The sequence below is a fragment of the Protomyctophum bolini genome, assembly GCF_963924005.1.
Source record: "Protomyctophum bolini genome assembly, chromosome: 12".
NCBI lineage: Eukaryota > Metazoa > Chordata > Actinopteri > Myctophiformes > Myctophidae > Protomyctophum > Protomyctophum bolini.
In genome coordinates, this window is record NC_137873.1 from 40,739,378 (window position 1) to 40,756,671 (window position 17,294).

Below are 17,294 nucleotides of genomic sequence, written 5' to 3' on the forward strand. Positions count from 1 at the left end.
CTGCTTCATAGCTCTAATGCGTTGAAACACATTAGAGCTATGGACCAGAGCTAGTGTGGGTATAGTGAAGTATAATTGCATCGGTTGGCTACTACGACTCAAAGTTGAGCTTTTTAGCCATTTTCACTCATTTTGAAATAGGGTTGAAAAGTGGTTAATTAATTCATAAAATGTACCTTCCTAGAAATGTAGTGTTGTATTCGTCTTTGAAATGTAGTGCAGTGAAAGTCACAAGAATACAAAAAATACAAATACTCAGGTAAAGTACACAAAATCTAAATAATTTACATAATATTCAAGTTGCACCTACTGTACTATTGCCCACCACTGAATTTAATTGATTACACTTTGTGGGGCGATAACGAAATAGATTTTTGACAGATGCATTGATATAAAATAAGAATAGCAGGAGCAACTGCTTAGGCACATTTTTAATGCTATGGTAATTGGTAAGGCACTTGACTTGAGCCATATCCTTCATACAAAAATATGACTAAAAATTCATGTTATTATTAATCTAACCCCCCACAGCAGGGCATTTCTCTGGGCAGTATTTCTGGGTTACCACCTACTGTACAGATCATGCCACTGCAACTTGAGGCAATAAGTTGGTCCATTTCCAGATAAAGCAGCCTGATTGAGGATCATGGCCATGCTACAGCAATCCAGGAAAATACTACACAACACAATACTTCCAAATAACCTTGTTCTTTAGTCTTTATTGACGTTATTTTGACAAAAAGAAACAAACCGTAACAAAAACAGTATATTGTGACCTGAAAGAGCCCGTTGATCCTCGGATCCCGAAGGGTTTTATTTATATTTATATGTCAGTATGGAATGTGTGCTCAGTAAGGCAGACATGTTTGTTCGGTTAAGAGCAAGTTATAAGAGCAGTGTCCAAAATCACCCGCTATTATATTCCACTATAGTGAGTTTGCCATTTTGTAGTGCTGTCCAAATATCGGATCGGTCAAATCTAGCCTGGATCAGATCTGTGACACATCCAGATTGGAATCTGATTTGTTTAAAACAAGTCATATGGAATCCAATTTAGATCAGTCTATTACATTCAGACTGAGACAGATCGCCTGAAACCACCTCTGAATGTGGTTCAAGTCACATTGGAAAAAAAGATCCCATTTGACTTGTCTGCATTTAGACTAATACCCATTTTGGGAGGGAACCCCTTTTGGCGTTGGCATTATGTTATGCTCTAGCTATTGAAAAATAGCAGATCTACAAGCTCATAGCATGGCTACGAGCTTGTAGGTCTGCTATTTTTGAAAAATCAAAGAACGACAGACATAGAAACATAGCTTTTTAGAATCTGATCTCAGGTCAAAATGGGTTAAACAAATCAGATTGGAGGTCAGAAACATGGTCCTCTCTGGGGTTCTATCACAGGTTACAGACAATGTCAGAAAGAGAAGGATGAAGGCCTATTCATACTCCAGTTCTAGGTAATAAAAGGTGACCACTGAAACAGTGGTTAGTCAGTGACGTCATGTTGTAGTTTTAGGTAATAAGGTGACCACTGAAACGGTGGTTTGTCAGTGACGTCATGTTGTAGTTTTAGGTAATAAGGTGACCACTGAAACGGTGGTTCGTCAGTGACGTCATGTTGTAGTTTTAGGTAATAAGGTGAACACTGAAACGGTGGTTCGTCAGTGACGTCATGTTGTAGTTTTAGATTATAAGGTGACCACTGAAACGGTGGTTTGTCAGTGACGTCATGTTGTAGTTTTTTCAGTCGTCACATTATCGCGTAAAACTGGAGTATGAACAGGCCTCAAGGCTCGGAAGCAGGGCACTGCGTCAGACAGGCACCCAGAACTAGTGGCGAGCACTGTGGGTGTGGGAGCCAACCCAGGGCAAGGTCAGGAAAGGCGAGACGCGCACCACATATCCTATGTAGATGCACTGCGGCGTGACAGATTAGCCAACACCACCGAGACCCTGATGTTAGATAAGAGTGTGTGGAGGGCATCGAATCAGGAGTCCGCGCGGTGGCGTTTGCCAACTGTACTCTCGCATCACAACATAATGGTCACCCAAGTAGTGTTTTAAAGTGGTTTTTTTCCATAATACTCCCTAAAATATAGGGAAGTACATTATATGATACGGTTACACACCGGCACTCCAAATCACCGCTGCTCCGACGACTGACTTCCATTCATCGTCATAGCAGTGTTTACACCACTTGCCAGCCATTCCGACAGTTATACGTTGCTATTTTGAAGACCGTTTTGAAATAGGGGGTTCATCGGAATGCCAAACTGTTCCCATATAACATAGGACACTATTACTGAGCAGGGAGTAGTGAATTATTTCAGACAGAGGCCATGTATCAGCAGTTGCTTCACCACAACAGTTAAAAGAAAAAGATCACGCATTTTAAATGACCCAATGTTTTTTTGGTTATTTGGAACTGCTACAGTTAAAAACAATTCAAACCAACCAACTGACACCGAAATACAGTAACCCATCCAACAAACGGAACACAATCTGTGCCTGCTCAAAACAAAATGACAAAACAAAGTCCCTCAATCAACCAGGCTCTTGTCTGGTTCATCCATTTTACTTTTCAGACTGCCAGCTCCTATAAACCCATGAGAATCTGTGTGCAATACCGCCATACGATGAAGTTTAAATCAGGCTTTTAACCCATTCTGACCAGGCACCCATTTTGGGGTTCACATTATGTTATGCTTTAGCTATTGAAAAATAGCAGATCTACAAGCTCATAGCGCGCCACCGAGTGGCGCGCTACGAGCTTGTAGGTCTGCTATTTTTGAAAAATCGAAGAACGACTGACATTTTTTTAGAATCTGATCTCAGGTCAGAATGGGTTCATCAGACCAGTGTGTGTCCAGTGGAAACCTCGTTATGAATCTGATCTCAGGTCAGAATGGGTTAAGGACTCAGGACTACAATCCAGCTTAGCTGGACGATACATAAAATGCGCAGGGCTACGTAGTATAGACACACGGGCGCCTACAAATTCACGCCCACAAAATGAAACAGCACCACCAATGAAACAGCACCACCAATGAAACAGCACCACCAATGAAACAGCACCACCAATTTTAAACTAAAACATGTGTTTTACCGTTGTTGTATAATTACCGTGGCTGAAGGTAGTAGGTAGGGGAAATAACCCAACTAAATGGAGGGACATATTGACATTTTCAACTGAATTCTCCAGCTTTAGTATTAATAATCAAGTCTTTGCCAAGATGCCGTTGGGATAATTTTACAAAAAATAAATAGCCCATTATAAAACAAAACATTGTATCCGGTTATTGAAAACCTCAAGAGGGACGTATAAGTCGTATATACCATGCGGCCACTTCAGTTTTCCGATGCTAGCACTTTATAGTACATTGTGGGTTGTATATTGAGGTGGCAGGTACAGTATGTGACATTAACAAACGGACCAATCAAAACATATGGGACACTATTAGGACACACAAAAAAAAACAAAAATGGCTAAAGCCTCAGTAATCAACCAAGTGACATTACGGTATATTTTATGATGCCTCTCTCATAGGGATTGCATTGACAGCTATTACAGTACAACCGTTCTAACGGACCAGAAGTGGTGGGCGGTGGCGCTGTCTCGTTTTGTGGATGGCGTGAATGTGTAAGGAGGCGCCCCTTGTGTCTCTATTATGTCCACATCAATCACCACTAAGTGCCTGTAAAAACTGTGTGTGCGTCGTGCTCGTTTTGGACCACTTCTACAGGCCAATGGTGTAGGAGCGACCCGCCGGGTTGTGGATGGCGGAGCAGGAGGGCTCGGTCACGGCCCACTCGTACCACACCTTCTTCCCGTTGTTGCAGCGCCAGAACCGCACCGTGATGTCGTCGTCCTGTGACACGGGGATGGGTTGCTGTCGGGGTGGGACACAAAGACGGGAGGGAGAAGACGGGTGTGTCAATGAATGATTTACAGAAGCGTTACGAGTACGATAAAGCTATGTACATCCACTCACTAAAAGACAGGTCGATGGCTGGAACAACAGAAATGTCGGCACACTGGAACCTATAGAAAATGAATTAAATCCGCACTTCCAGTCGAGTCTTTATTAATAAAGATAGTGCTCTCCGCAGCAGCAGTCATATACCAGACAGACAAACGCGTTTCGGCACGCAGGCCTTCGTCATTGTCAAAATGAATTTTGACACTCTTACTCGACTGGAAGTGCGGATTTAATTTTCTATATGTTCTTTTGGAAATCTGCCACCCAGCACACGCCTGAAACTATATACAACTGTCTGAGTAGAGCGGGCCTTTTCCCTTGAAGAGGCACACGGGAACCTTAACACGAAATCTGTTATATCTGATGTGCAAAGAAAAACAATATAAAGCTATAAAGCTTTATAAAGATCTACTGTACATTTACAGGAAAACAGTAAAAAACTTACTTTGAGGGGGAACAGAATTGGGAACCAGGAGAACATTCCAGGTGAATGTGTATCCGGCTTGATACCTGTAAAAAAATTACCTTCAAATTAAATTATAGACGTCACTGTTCAGACGCAATCAAAAGCAAGAGACCACCACCATTTATCTCACGGATACCTCTTGCCCCTTGTCCCTGAATTTAATTAGCCATTTATTGAAAAATATATGATTGTGAGCTTGTAGATTGGCTATTTGAACTAGTTTAAAAGGTTTTTCAAAATAGTAAAAAAGAAAAAAAAACAAGCCCAAATTGATTAAATCAATTAATTACCAGCTGCATTATCATCTGTGGGTCTGCTGCTGACGTTATGCCACTTTTTAGCTGCGCTCCGCTGTTATGCTCAAATGAGTGACCCTAAAGAATTCTGAGGCAACATGGCTGGAGACGAGGCAGCCAATCAGAACTGCTCGACTAGCCATGCCGTGCAGACGATGGGATGTTATGGGTTGTTGCCAGTGGTGGCAACTGTCGTGACGGAAATAAGCTAAGCAGCCTCCAAAAACCAAACCAGGCAAGCCACTGTGAATGAATCCACGTTAGGCTGGAAATATGCAGGCTTGGCAACCAGTGTTGCCAACTGGTGACAGAGCAGACTCAGCAGAAAATGATCTCCTGTCGATCTCCTGTGTGTATCTACCAGTCGGAACTTTGACAAGCTAATATTGACCAGCTTGCAGCTGGTCAAAAAGGCAAATACGTTTAGGGACAAGGGGTAAGGGGTGGCGCGAGACATTAGCCCCACATCTGCTGGTTCTTGGCCTGACTTACTGAGCATAACGTCTTTGTAGAGCGTGGTCTCAAAGTAGCCCGCGAAGCCATGGAGAACAGAGTTGCATTTCACCGAGTATCTGAGGCACTGGTAGCGGTTATTGTTCATATCTGAGAGAAAAATAATGACAGAACACAAGAAAGTGTATTAATATTTTGTGCTGAGGTGTGTGTGTGTGGTTTCTTCCTTTAGGACAGTGGTTCCCAAAGTGGGGTCCGGGGGGGAGAGAGTTCTAGGGGCTCCCCAGCTAAATGATAATTAGGAACCAAATGGACCCTTATCGGTCTGTAACTCAGAGTGTGTAAAATGGAACGAACACATGTTAAATTCTAAGTCTAAAAGGGGTTAGGGTGTGCGTGGTAGTGAGGGTGGTCAGTGGTCTTGGTGCGCCGGTCTACCTGTGGTGGGGTGGTGGAAGGTGAAGCAGGCCTTGGGCTCGGCCAGCTGGTGGAAGTTGTGCAGGCGAACGACGTACGGCGTCTCGAAGTGGCACTCGGGGTCCTTGTCGCGCTCGCGACAGCCTCGCACCTCGTTGTACAGCTTGGAGGAGGACAGCGGCGCCAGGAAGGACGTGTAGGAGCACGGGATGCTCACGCCGTCCGCTGAGGAGGAGACAGGAGACACGTAAAGACACCAGGACGTAAAGAAAGACAGACAGGAGACACGTAAAGACACCAGGACGTAAAGAAAGGGGAAACACTGGCGTGGAGGGACGGAACGAGGCAAAGAAGCCTGGAAGATGATTCAGTATTTTAGCCGTGACGTGAGCGCCCCCTCCTGAGATACTTCCGGGTCCTACTTTTGTGTCGCTTTTGTGTACCCATAGTTAAAGGGACACTTCACCCTTTTTGCAAAAAAATATATGTTAATGACGTTTAGAAGCTTTAGATCACTTTCCTGGGGGTATTTATATGTGTAATATGTGGTTTTAGATATTTTAGATTGTAGCAGTGAGCCTGGTCTCACTACCTTCCTGGACTACAATTCCCATAATGATTTGGTGCACTGCTCCTCCTTGTGGATAGGGGGAGAGAGTTGTCTCTTACTGAGACAACATGTAGTCCAGGAAGGAAGTGAGCCCAGTGTCCATGACATCAGAGACACTGTGCTCACTGCTAGAATCTAAAATATCTAAAACCACATATTACACACATAAATACCCCCAGGAAAGTGTTCTAAAGCTTCTAAACGTCATTAACATATATTTTTTTGCAAAAAGGGTGAAGTGTCCCTTTAACACTGTGACGCTCCGGACTAAATCTGAGACGAAAACAACCACGAAAGTCTAATTTTACCGCTTTCCTCGCAAAACAACAAAAGCTGCGCTGCTCACCCAAATCTGGCTGTGACAGGCCGTCTGCCCCACATGGAATACTATCGCCATTTTATTTTATCGTGTCAACTAAATCCTCATTAATGCAAACTAGATTCAACATACGGTACTCAAGCCTGCACACATTCTAAATATGCCCCCGAAATATTTTACCGAGCAAATGTTGCCACCTTCAATAATAATGATAATAATAGTCTCCACATCATATATTTTTGTTGTCATGGACACTTGTACAAAACAATAATTCTACTCGAGTTGGCAGCATTAAGAAGACCCATTTTAACCCTCAATGGCTTCCTTTCTGAAAAATAACGTCATTGTAAAAAGATTCACGCGTTTAGATATTCTATTTACAATGAGAGATATTTAAGTCCAACGTCATTTTGTAGTCCTACGTTACGTCCGGGTCCAAGTGGCACCAGCTCCCGTCCGCAACGTAGGACTACAAAATGACGTTGGACTTAAATACTGAATGGAGTGTGACCTTGAACGTTTCCCATGAACCACGGTGATAACAGACAGTGATCATTCTAGTTCAGTGGTTTTCAACCAGTGCATGGTCCGGTCCGGGGACCACCAGTGGTCCTTGAGGGGGTTCTAGGTGGTCCCCAGCTATATGATGGCGAGTAGGTAACCAAATGGACTCTTGTAGATCTTTCACTCTTGAGAGAGCACAAAATTAAACCATATGGATTAATTAACCCATTCTGGGCGGGCACCCATTTTGGTGTTAGCACTATGTTATGCTTTAGCTATTGAAAAATAGCAGATCTACAAGCTCATATCGCGCCACCGAGTGGCGCGATACGAGCTTGTAGGTCTGCTATTTTTGAAAAATCGAAGAACGACTGACATTTTTCTAGAATCTGATCTCAGGTCAGAATGGATTAATCAGACCAGTGTGTGTCCAGTGGAAACCTCGTATGAATCTGATCTCAGGTCAGAATGGGTTAAGTCTACACTATAGAGCGTCGCAGTCCAGACCAGAAGTGAATTAATTCCTCATAGACATTTTTAAAAGGATTTATTTAAAGACGATTACGCCACGGAAAAAGCCAACTGGAGTTGTGACAAATCATGACAACAAACACAACATTTTGGGCCGAACAAATAATTACAATTAAGAAGAAAAACAACCAAAAAAAGTGTTTCTTCTTCTTTCTAATTATTTGATCGGCCCAAAAAGTTTGTTGTCATGATTTGTCACAACAGGCTTTGTACGAGGCTTAAAAGGTCTTTAAATAAATACTTTTTGAAATGTCTATGAGGAAAATGGAACGGGGAATCATTTCCTGGTCCCTGGTAGGGGGCGGGACTGCAACGCTTGCCCGTTATCTCTCCTACGGTACCACATCATGGAATTGTGGGAAAAAAACTTATCGGATAACAAAATGTTCTTTAGTTTTGGGTCAGAGAGACTAAATGTCATCAGATGGTGGTCCGTGGCTCAAATGCTGAATAAATAATGGACCTCGATATGAAAAAGGTTGAAAAACCACTGCACTAGTTGGTAAATGTCATTAAGTTTGGAGGAGTATGGGCAAAGAGGAGTTACTGTAAAAACACAAGACTCTGAATGAATTACCCTTAAGAAAGCTCTGCGCTCCGTCCAGACACTCGGGGGACAGCTCGTTGTCTCCTTACCCTTAAGAAAGCTCTGCGCTCCGTCCAGACACTCGGGGGACAGCTCGTTGTCTCCTTACCCTTAAGAAAGCTCTGCGCTCCGTCCAGACACTCTGGGGACAGCTCAAAGACTCTGAATGAATTACCCTTAAGAAAGCTCTGCGCTCCGTCCAGACACTCGGGGGACAGCTCGTTGTCTCCTTACCCTTAAGAAAGCTCTGCGCTCCGTCCAGACACTCGGGGGACAGCTCGTTGTCTCCTTACCCTTAAGAAAGCTCTGCGCTCCGTCCAGACACTCGGGGGACAGCTCGTTGTCTCCTTACCCTTAAGAAAGCTCTGCGCTCCGTCCAGACACTCGGGGGACAGCTCGTTGTCTCCTTACCCTTAAGAAAGCTCTGCGCTCCGTCCAGACACTCGGGGGACAGCTCGTTGTCTCCTTACCCTTAAGAAAGCTCTGCGCTCCGTCCAGACACTCGGGGGACAGCTCGTTGTCGCCTTACCCTTAAGAAAGCTCTGCGCTCCGTCCAGACACTCGGGGGACAGCTCGTTGTCGCCGAACGAGCCCAGCAGCTCGCTGACAATTATGTCTGCTTTCTCGGGCGCCGTCCACTCCCGCATGTCACATGACACCACCGTCACCTGATCGCCCCACTCCTCGAAGCGCCAGTTCTCCAACCTGACAGGGAGACAATGAATGAACGCTCAGATCGTCAACGTTGAGGCCATAAAACAGTCTGAATCCGACTCCAACCTGGGAGGTGACAATGAATGAACGCTCAGATCATCAACGCTGACGCCATACAACACGGTCACAGATCGTTATCTCCATCGGTCTCTCAATGCGAGGCTCATCTGTGTCACAGAGGGTGGTGCGAACCTAGTATTGATGGATGGGAATGAGTCGCCGCTCCCGTTTCAGAACCTAGAATGACCCGTTACAGCCAAACCTGAGGCTCACAGCCTCACACTAGGAATGTCTTGATATTGGGAAATTACTAAATGGAAGGATTTGTGTTGGTACTGTACAGTACATCCATGAATAGAACTTGCATATCAACGCTTTTTTAATGCAGAAACCTTGTAATTGTTAACATATTCTTGTACCATTTACAATTTACAATTTAGGCATTTAGCAGACGCTCTTAATCCAGAGCGACTTACATTAACACATTTTGTACATAATACGTCCTGAAACGTCATAAGGATTGGAACCGAGAGGTGCCTTAGACGTCTGTGGACGTCCTAGCGACGTCTAAACGACGCGGGGCGAGATAATAATATTCAGAATAATTACTTTTTTTTTTTTTGGCATTTCGCTTTTCGCATGCTAACGCTCTGTGAAACTATTAGCTTGTCATTGACTCCCATGTTAGCGCGGCGGAAAGAATGACTCGTATCTCCTCATCCAGGGCGCTCTCCGTGGTGATGAATGGATCGATATGCTGGCGCTGCGTTTCTGCTCCTCATCCGTCTCTCCCGCAAAATATGAACTCTTTTTGGAGCGTATATAAATATATTAAGATGATCGGAGATTGTGATGGCACTTTGTCAGTCAACTTTTTTAAGAAAGTATTTCCGGTTCATGGCTTTCAAAATGGAAGCGATCACTACTCTGGCGATTACTCCGGCGCAAGCAGCGCCTTTATTTTGATGCAGTTCCGGTACTAAATGTGTTAAGCAAGAACAAAAAAGCATGGGAATACATCACATAAAAACATTTATGTGTAAGCTAAGAAAGCTAAGAAAGTAACAGTGGAATATCTATAATGAAACTAAACATATAATCTATACATCTATACTACTATGCTATACATATGTACTATGACGTGCTATGACTACATACAATGCACTTATGCTGTCTACATAACATGCTATAAGTCTGTATCAAATGCTATCTAAGTCTACAGAATTGCTATCTAAGGGGGTGGGGTAAGTGCTATGGGCCATGAATGAAGCATAAATGAAGCAATTTAATACTAAACAAAAATAGGCGAGCTACTGTACATAACAAGCACGATGCACTGCAAGGTGTAATTTCAATGCCCCAAAATGGGGGTGACAGATTAAAATTTGTCTTTGGGTTTTATAAATATTTATTTAAAACTATGAAAAGTATTAACAAAAACTTGTGACTAAATAATAATAATTATTAAATAACTAGATTGGATCCATATGGAACAGTTTGTGTGTGTCGTCCCCATTTCTTGACACACAAGGACATACTAGGTGTCCCTGTCATTCTGTAGGTCAAGACACCCATCTGCGAGGGGAAGCGAAGGCATTTGGAGTCTTCGCTCCTCGACCTCAAACGAACGAGGCGAGAATAGTTTTACACGCCGGTGTAAAAATTCCAAACTCACGTGACCACGGCGTTGGGGTTCTTCTCCACAGCGTAGACCCGTAGCTTCCTGTCTGCCTGTCTGGCAGCTCGCAGAGACGCGTTGACCAGGGGACCCCTGCCCGCTCCGAGCACCATCAACACCCTGTGGCCGCCGAGAGACAACATCATTATGCATTAATGCAGGTTTTATGGCCCGGCTCACAATGTGTTGCAAGGTCAGAATGATTTTCTTTTAATTCATCAAAGTTTCTTTATTAAAATTTTCAACTCACATATGAGTCAAATAAAGACGTACAAAAATGAGCATTTTCCCCCTCCCACCCCCCCAGAGTTCCCACTCCGAAAGAGCCACAACCCTGATATCTCATACAATTAACAAAGATTGAAGGCACATACAAATTCTAATATAAGGGATTAAGGTCAGAATGATTTTGACACAGAATTTTACTTTGCTTTGATCTATTCCATTACGAAAAGTAACAGAAAAGAAAGGTTTGAATTGGAAGGACAGGGAAAGCGCTACTCACTGTGTATTGGTTTCTTTCTGCTCCTCTGGTACTCTGTCTAGGAGACATTTATAGACGGCCTGTAGATGGAAAAACATCCGTCAACGTCAACAGAGATGGATTAGAATGTCTTATTCATTAGAATGAGCTTTAACACTTTCCTTGCAGAACCGGCTAAACCCGACTTTTTTCCCCATTGTCTTTTCCTGCTAAACCCAACTTTTTCCCCACTGTCTTGTCCTGCTAAACACACTAAAACCCTTTTTTTCCCTGTACCGTATGTAAATCACTTGGTGATTTTCTGTTTCTGATATTAGTTACCGTTTCTAGATATATATCGTTACCTGTTGGTACTGTGAGTATTTAATGGGGTCCTTCTCAAATACTTCATAGGTTTGTGACTCCAGGTTGTCCATGAGGGGCTAATGGGGGAGGAGAGACAATTTCAGACAAACAAAACATGTTTTTACACTACAATCGGATTTACAGTGACACACACACACACACACACACAATTTTTTTCCTATCGCCCATCGTCTGCCCCAAAAACGCCATTGGACAATATATGCGTGTTTTAAAAGAAATGAGAGAACAGCTCACTGCTGGTCACGGGCCGGAATAAAAGGGTCTACAAGCTCTCAGCTTGTAGATCTGCCTGTTTTTGCAGCACCGTTCGCTACGCGTTGAGAGCTTGTAGATCTGCCCGTTTTTGCAGCACCAGTGTCAGGGTAACAAGATAAGATTATACGCAGAGATGAAGTTGAATAAGACAAGCAGCAAGCTAAAGCCAACATCACCATCAAGCTTAGCTTGTTGCAATGCTAACGCTTAGTCACTGCTGACTTCACGGGTCGTGCATTGAAGCACGTCGGTTGGGATGAGACACGAGACCACAGCAGTGGGGATTCTGGTGTGACTGTCACTGTATATTTAACTGGGTCCGGACGGGAGTGACAGACGTAAACAAGCAACTTCTCTTCTTGTGCTGCTGCCTGGGCAGGGGGGTTTCCACCAGGGGATGTTACTAGTTTGCTAGGCCAAATTGATCGCATTTTGCCCACACTTTATTTAGCTGTACAGGTTAATTGGGCTACAGTACATGTGTAGATTTGCAAAATAAAATATAAAATCTGAGAAATGGCCTAATAGAAGATAGATAAAATCGGCCAATCCACGATTGCCGATATATTCGTATCGTCACCCAACCTTAACACACACACACACACACACCTGGAGTGGGGACTGCAGGTAGTCCTCATAGCCTTTGGCAAAGAGCTCATATGCATTGGGTGCGGGCCGGTTCTGGTTGAGGTATTCCAAGTACTGGAGATAGGAACGGAAGTCCTTCTCACTGTGCCGACTGGTCCCTGTGAAAATGAACTGGGCCTCCAGCTAGGAGACCAAGACAGTTACAATTGAAATCTTATTAAAATAACGGTGTTTTTTTTCTGCATTTAACATCAAAGCATCTGTGATGAAAGATACGTTGTGGCGTTGAGTCTTACTACTTTGTTCTATACCTTGAAAAGACGGAAGATGATTCGCTGATGGGCTTTTGAAAGAACGGGGAACCCCTTCTTATTGGTGAGAAAGAGGCTTGTAGGAAGAATGGCAGCTTTGATTGGCTCCCCAAGCCACTTGTCAATCACAGAGTCGCAGGGGATATCGGCCGCGATATCGATAGCTTTTGGGAACAAGAGAAAACAAATAATACTAATAATCGTGAACCACGCAGTGGCTAAATGACTCAGAAAACTCAGAAAAGCACCATTGTGTTCACTCACCAAGACAGATCCTCTTGTTGTAGTCACACAGTGTTCTGAATGAGTGCCACCTAAGTAGAGGACAAGAGAGAGGTGAACAATGGCATCAAAAGTCCTCAAGAAAAATCAAAGAACAAGATGTGTTTCTTCCGTCAACAAATGCACTCTCAAGCCCTCATTAGCTGTGCTTGCACCTCGTGGCTCTCCAACATCTCAATGTCAATTAAAACTTAAAGCTTCAGACCTACCAAAACAAACTGATTCAACTACTTCTCGCCTACTACGTCCCACCTACTGTAATTCCAACACTTTTGGCTCAGGGTAGGAGACACGGTTAAGCAAATAAAAATGGGATTGGTATTTAAGATAATCAAAGGGACAGTGCCCTCATACCCGATCTAACTAGTAACTACTTCTCCAAAATGACTGACACCCACAATACAATAAAATACCAGTAAGACGCCTTATAGGTCAGAGCGACCGCAGGGCTGAGCCACTCTCCCGGAATAATGTCACTTAAATATAGAAGATGGGAAAATTGTCATTCTACTACTCCAAAATGTGGAATGCCGTGACAACATCCATTAAAAGACGTGAACCACTGGTTTATTTCACAACTGGCCTGAAAAGTCATCATCAGGAGACCACAAGGGGAGGTAAAGGCTGTCATTCTCTGACACCGTTTTTCCTTTTTGTTTTGCATTAAGTTTATGACATGTATCATTGTGTTATTTGTTCTGCTATGTTGATGAATTGAATACATAGGCCTTTAAAGTGTTTGTATTATCCTTTGGACTTAATGTATGGCTGCACCACATGTGTTATGTGTTTATGTGTTACATAAATTCTGACTAGTAAAGTATTCAATCAAAAAGGAACTGAACGACAACCTTGGTCATGTTCAGTCAGCTCATGGATGCAGGCCGGTGTTACACTTACCAGCCCCAGGTCTTCTCATCCACGTTCCTGTCCTCGGTGCAGACGGTCGGCTCATTCTCTATCACATCCTCTCGCATGTCCTCTGGGGACATCAATGGGACGCGGATCCAAAACTGACCAGGAAGAAAACAAAAACTGTGATGGCCATTTCTCCTTCGATGCATTTTCATAGCTTTGTGCCAGTTAGGAAGCCAGCCCTTCAGCCACTGTCCTTTGAGCGCGGTATTTAAACATGCGGTATATTCATATATAGTAAGAGCAATCTGGTTTAGTGGGTTTACATACATTGTGGGTTTGATGTCAATAATACCGTCAGTGCATACATTGTATGTGTGGTGTCCGGTCTGGATGTGATTGAGCAACACGCGGGCTAGGTTGGCATTATTGGGTCCCTTCAGTGGGACCATGAAGGCCGGCAGACCCAGGTAGGCAGAGAAGTTCAGCTCCTGCACCAAGGCCTAGGTAGGAGGGAAAACAAGGCATTGTGGAAGAATGGAGATGAATCCGTGTCCAGTGGATTGGAGGTATACAAGATAGAGTAGCGTGTACTGGTTGTGTTGTTGATCGGTCCAGTGGTTTCGGTTTGCGAGATTTGACAAACGCACACAGAAACACATGGATGGCTATCTTCCTGCAAAGCATTCCATTTACATTTTAAGTATTTTTCCCCCTAAATAATAGGTAATATACAATATGAGATAGACATCGCATTTTAATAACAAGCAAGAGTAAAACAGTATTTAACTTACAGCCTCAGAGTTCCTGCGTTCTGTCAAGATTTCAGAGTCCGTTTCAATCCATGGAGAAAGCTTTCCAACAATGAGTGTATTCCAATCTAGGTGAGACACACAATGCATAATTATTACACAAGATAATGCAGCAATATTTTAACAACTTTCTCTGAATCCATTGTCTTATCACTGCGAGAGCCACATTATGTCACACGTAGTGTACACGTCCTCGAATTGACATGGATCCTTGTTCTCCATTGTGTTCAACAAGACGTGAAAGATGCTCATCAGCAATGAACATATAGCCTAATATAACCCATCAGATCAAGCATGCGGGAAGGCAATACTCCTGGAAAGACAAACAAAACCATCCCAAACTATTTGGTATCAGGTACGGTCGCCCCTAAATCATCTCGCCCCTCACACCGACCGCTAGGTCCGACGGTTCTTGTATTCTTTAATTTGTTTTACAGAAAATAAGGTTAGAAATACGTTTAGGGCCAGGCATAGTTTTACTGAGGTTAGTTAGTTAGTTTCATTTATTGTCCACGTGTGGAAATTCGTCTTCGGTCTCAAACAGTAAAAAACAAACGGTTACAACAACACTTAACACAATTATTTTCTCATGGCAAAAAAGTGCAGGACAACAGTGGCAGATACATTGGAAAACAAACAAATCTAGCGAGACATGGTATCATTTAGTGCCTTAATGGCAGTTAAGGTTAGGAATAAGGTTAGGTTTAACCGCTTAAGCATCATTTACTTAGGTTACTTTAGGAATACCAGGCCACGCCGTTCCGCCGGCTGTACGCCCGGGGCGAGTTGGTAAAGGGGCGACTCGTCTGGTATTCAACTATTTCCTGACTTTCCTGACCTTGATAGCGAGAATGCGAGATGTTTCTCTGTCTGCATTGTATCTGTCCTGATATGTGAGGCATCCTGCTAGGTGGCACCCATAAGGTCTGATATGTGAGGCATCCTGCTAGGTGGCACCCATAAGGTCTGATATGTGAGGCATCCTGCTAGGTGGCACCCATAAGGTCTGATATGTGAGGCATCCTGCTAGGTGGCACCCATAAGGTCTGATATGTGAGGCATCCTGCTAGGTGGCACCCATAAGGTCTGATATGTGAGGCATCCTGCTAGGTGGCACCCATAAGGTCCGCCTGGCATGCCGACAGTGAGGCTAGCCGTGTACATCATGAGGTCAACCTTGCGCATCATCATGCCACGTTCCTATGTCGCGCATCATCATATCTTACGGTCTGTTTCTATGACCCAGCCTACCCTACACACGCTACCTGCCTGTCAGAGCCAGACCGAGCCTAGGGTCCATTTAGAGATCACAACACTGGGGGTGGAGCACTTACCTCTCCCACATAACAGCAGGTCTGAACGGGTCTGTGCGCCAGGTCTGGATTTAGCAGGGTCCAGTTCATATTCTCTCTTGAACCTCGGGTGGAACAAGGGCATGCACAGGAAGTCAAATCTGCTGAACCAGGAACCAGGAAAAAGCATTAATAAGACTTGTTTACATCAGGGTCCTCCATTTTCAATTCATAAAGACATAGGCCTACAAATATACACATGTGCAAAACAGAAATAAAATTCATCAAATAGTTTTTTTTTTAAAGGGGGGGAGGGGGATACATGAGGCCACCAGCCACAGCCAGATCTTTACTTATGAAATCATATACGACTCTTATGATGAACTTTCTTAGGTCATTAATTTACAACAAAGTACCAATGTAAACAAAAAGTCTGTGCATGGCTGGTTACAGTATGTGTTCGGTCCTATAATAATATTAATAATAACGGGACCAGATATGATGTGAGGACTCAAGAGGGGGAAAGAAAGACCCAGAGAGAGAGGAAAACATTCAAACATGTATGTAGCATCAATTATTCATTTGTGATTGTGCACGTGCAATTCATTATACCGGCGGCTAGCCTTCTTAGCACGTGCAGAGATTAGATTATGACAGCAAAAAACCCCTCCGCAGCCTCGACCCCATGCCACGAGTCTAAAAACATCTGCACACAAACAACCTCTCCTCTTCCTCACCCGAGTTTAGCGACTGCGGATAAAGTATCGGCCACCTCCGGCACACAGTTGAGATCTCTCCCGCAGGACACCTTGCCGCCTGTGCTGCCCGACGCCATGACGGTTATCACAGAGAGACGAGAGAGTGAATGAAAGGAAAACGGATATCCAACTCAACTCGTGGCTGCCTTGGTATTGAAACTGACGCCATCTTGGCTCCGCACGATCCCGCTTTCTGATTGGCTCGCAGGGCGCCGTGGAGCCGAAATGGGCTCGTGTGTACACTCAGTTGGCAGATCTCGTTTAGATAATGAGGCTGAGATCGCGATACTGCCAGGCAGGCAGTGTATTAGTGTTAGTTCAACAAACAATTTATTTATACTATGAAATAATCCAGTAATCCAAAGAACACCTGATGATAAGATTTCTAAAATTCTCATTAATGTAGAATTATTCACACAAAACAATAAAACTAAAACATCTTTGTGAAATTGTAGGTGTCACATTTTAATAAACTGATTTGGGCTGAATTCTGGGCTGGCCTCTGCATGTTTGATGAAGATGGCATGCCATAAATGATCACTTTCTTTCATGTAATCAGGATTATTATGTAGAAATTATGGAGTCCTGTATCAAGGATACAAGTGGAGCCTGAGCAGAGAAGATGCTCTCTGTCTTTGGCCAGAGAAGCTGTGCATGTTCAGAGCCACACACAAGTATATGCGTATATATAAAGCCAAGGAAACAGCCTTTACTTATTTCACATCACAGAA

The 17,294-nt window shown here is 43.7% G+C and overlaps 1 protein-coding gene across 4 annotated transcripts; it reads right to left on the bottom strand.

Annotated features, from left to right (window-relative positions):
* Positions 1 to 699: 699 nt before the first annotated feature.
* prmt5 (protein arginine methyltransferase 5) lies at positions 700 to 16,699 on the bottom strand. Of its 4 annotated transcripts, none has more exons than XM_080777203.1 (16): positions 16,543 to 16,699; positions 15,848 to 15,966; positions 14,496 to 14,581; positions 14,070 to 14,204; positions 13,747 to 13,859; positions 12,829 to 12,878; positions 12,565 to 12,728; positions 12,275 to 12,436; positions 11,389 to 11,466; positions 11,066 to 11,124; positions 10,558 to 10,680; positions 8,698 to 8,873; positions 5,640 to 5,843; positions 5,241 to 5,351; positions 4,432 to 4,511; positions 700 to 3,896 (listed from the first exon to the last, which is right to left on the bottom strand). In XM_080777203.1, the coding sequence occupies exons 1-16, from the start codon at positions 16,638 to 16,640 to the stop codon at positions 3,744 to 3,746; spliced, it is 1,911 nt and encodes a 636-aa protein (XP_080633329.1). In that variant the 5' UTR covers positions 16,641 to 16,699; the 3' UTR covers positions 700 to 3,743. The 4 variants fall into 4 exon arrangements, with proteins under 4 accessions (XP_080633329.1, XP_080633330.1, XP_080633328.1 ...); XM_080777204.1 differs by having other exon boundaries at positions 4,432 to 4,496; positions 15,848 to 15,969; XM_080777202.1 differs by having other exon boundaries at positions 15,848 to 15,969.
* Positions 16,700 to 17,294: the final 595 nt, after the last annotated feature.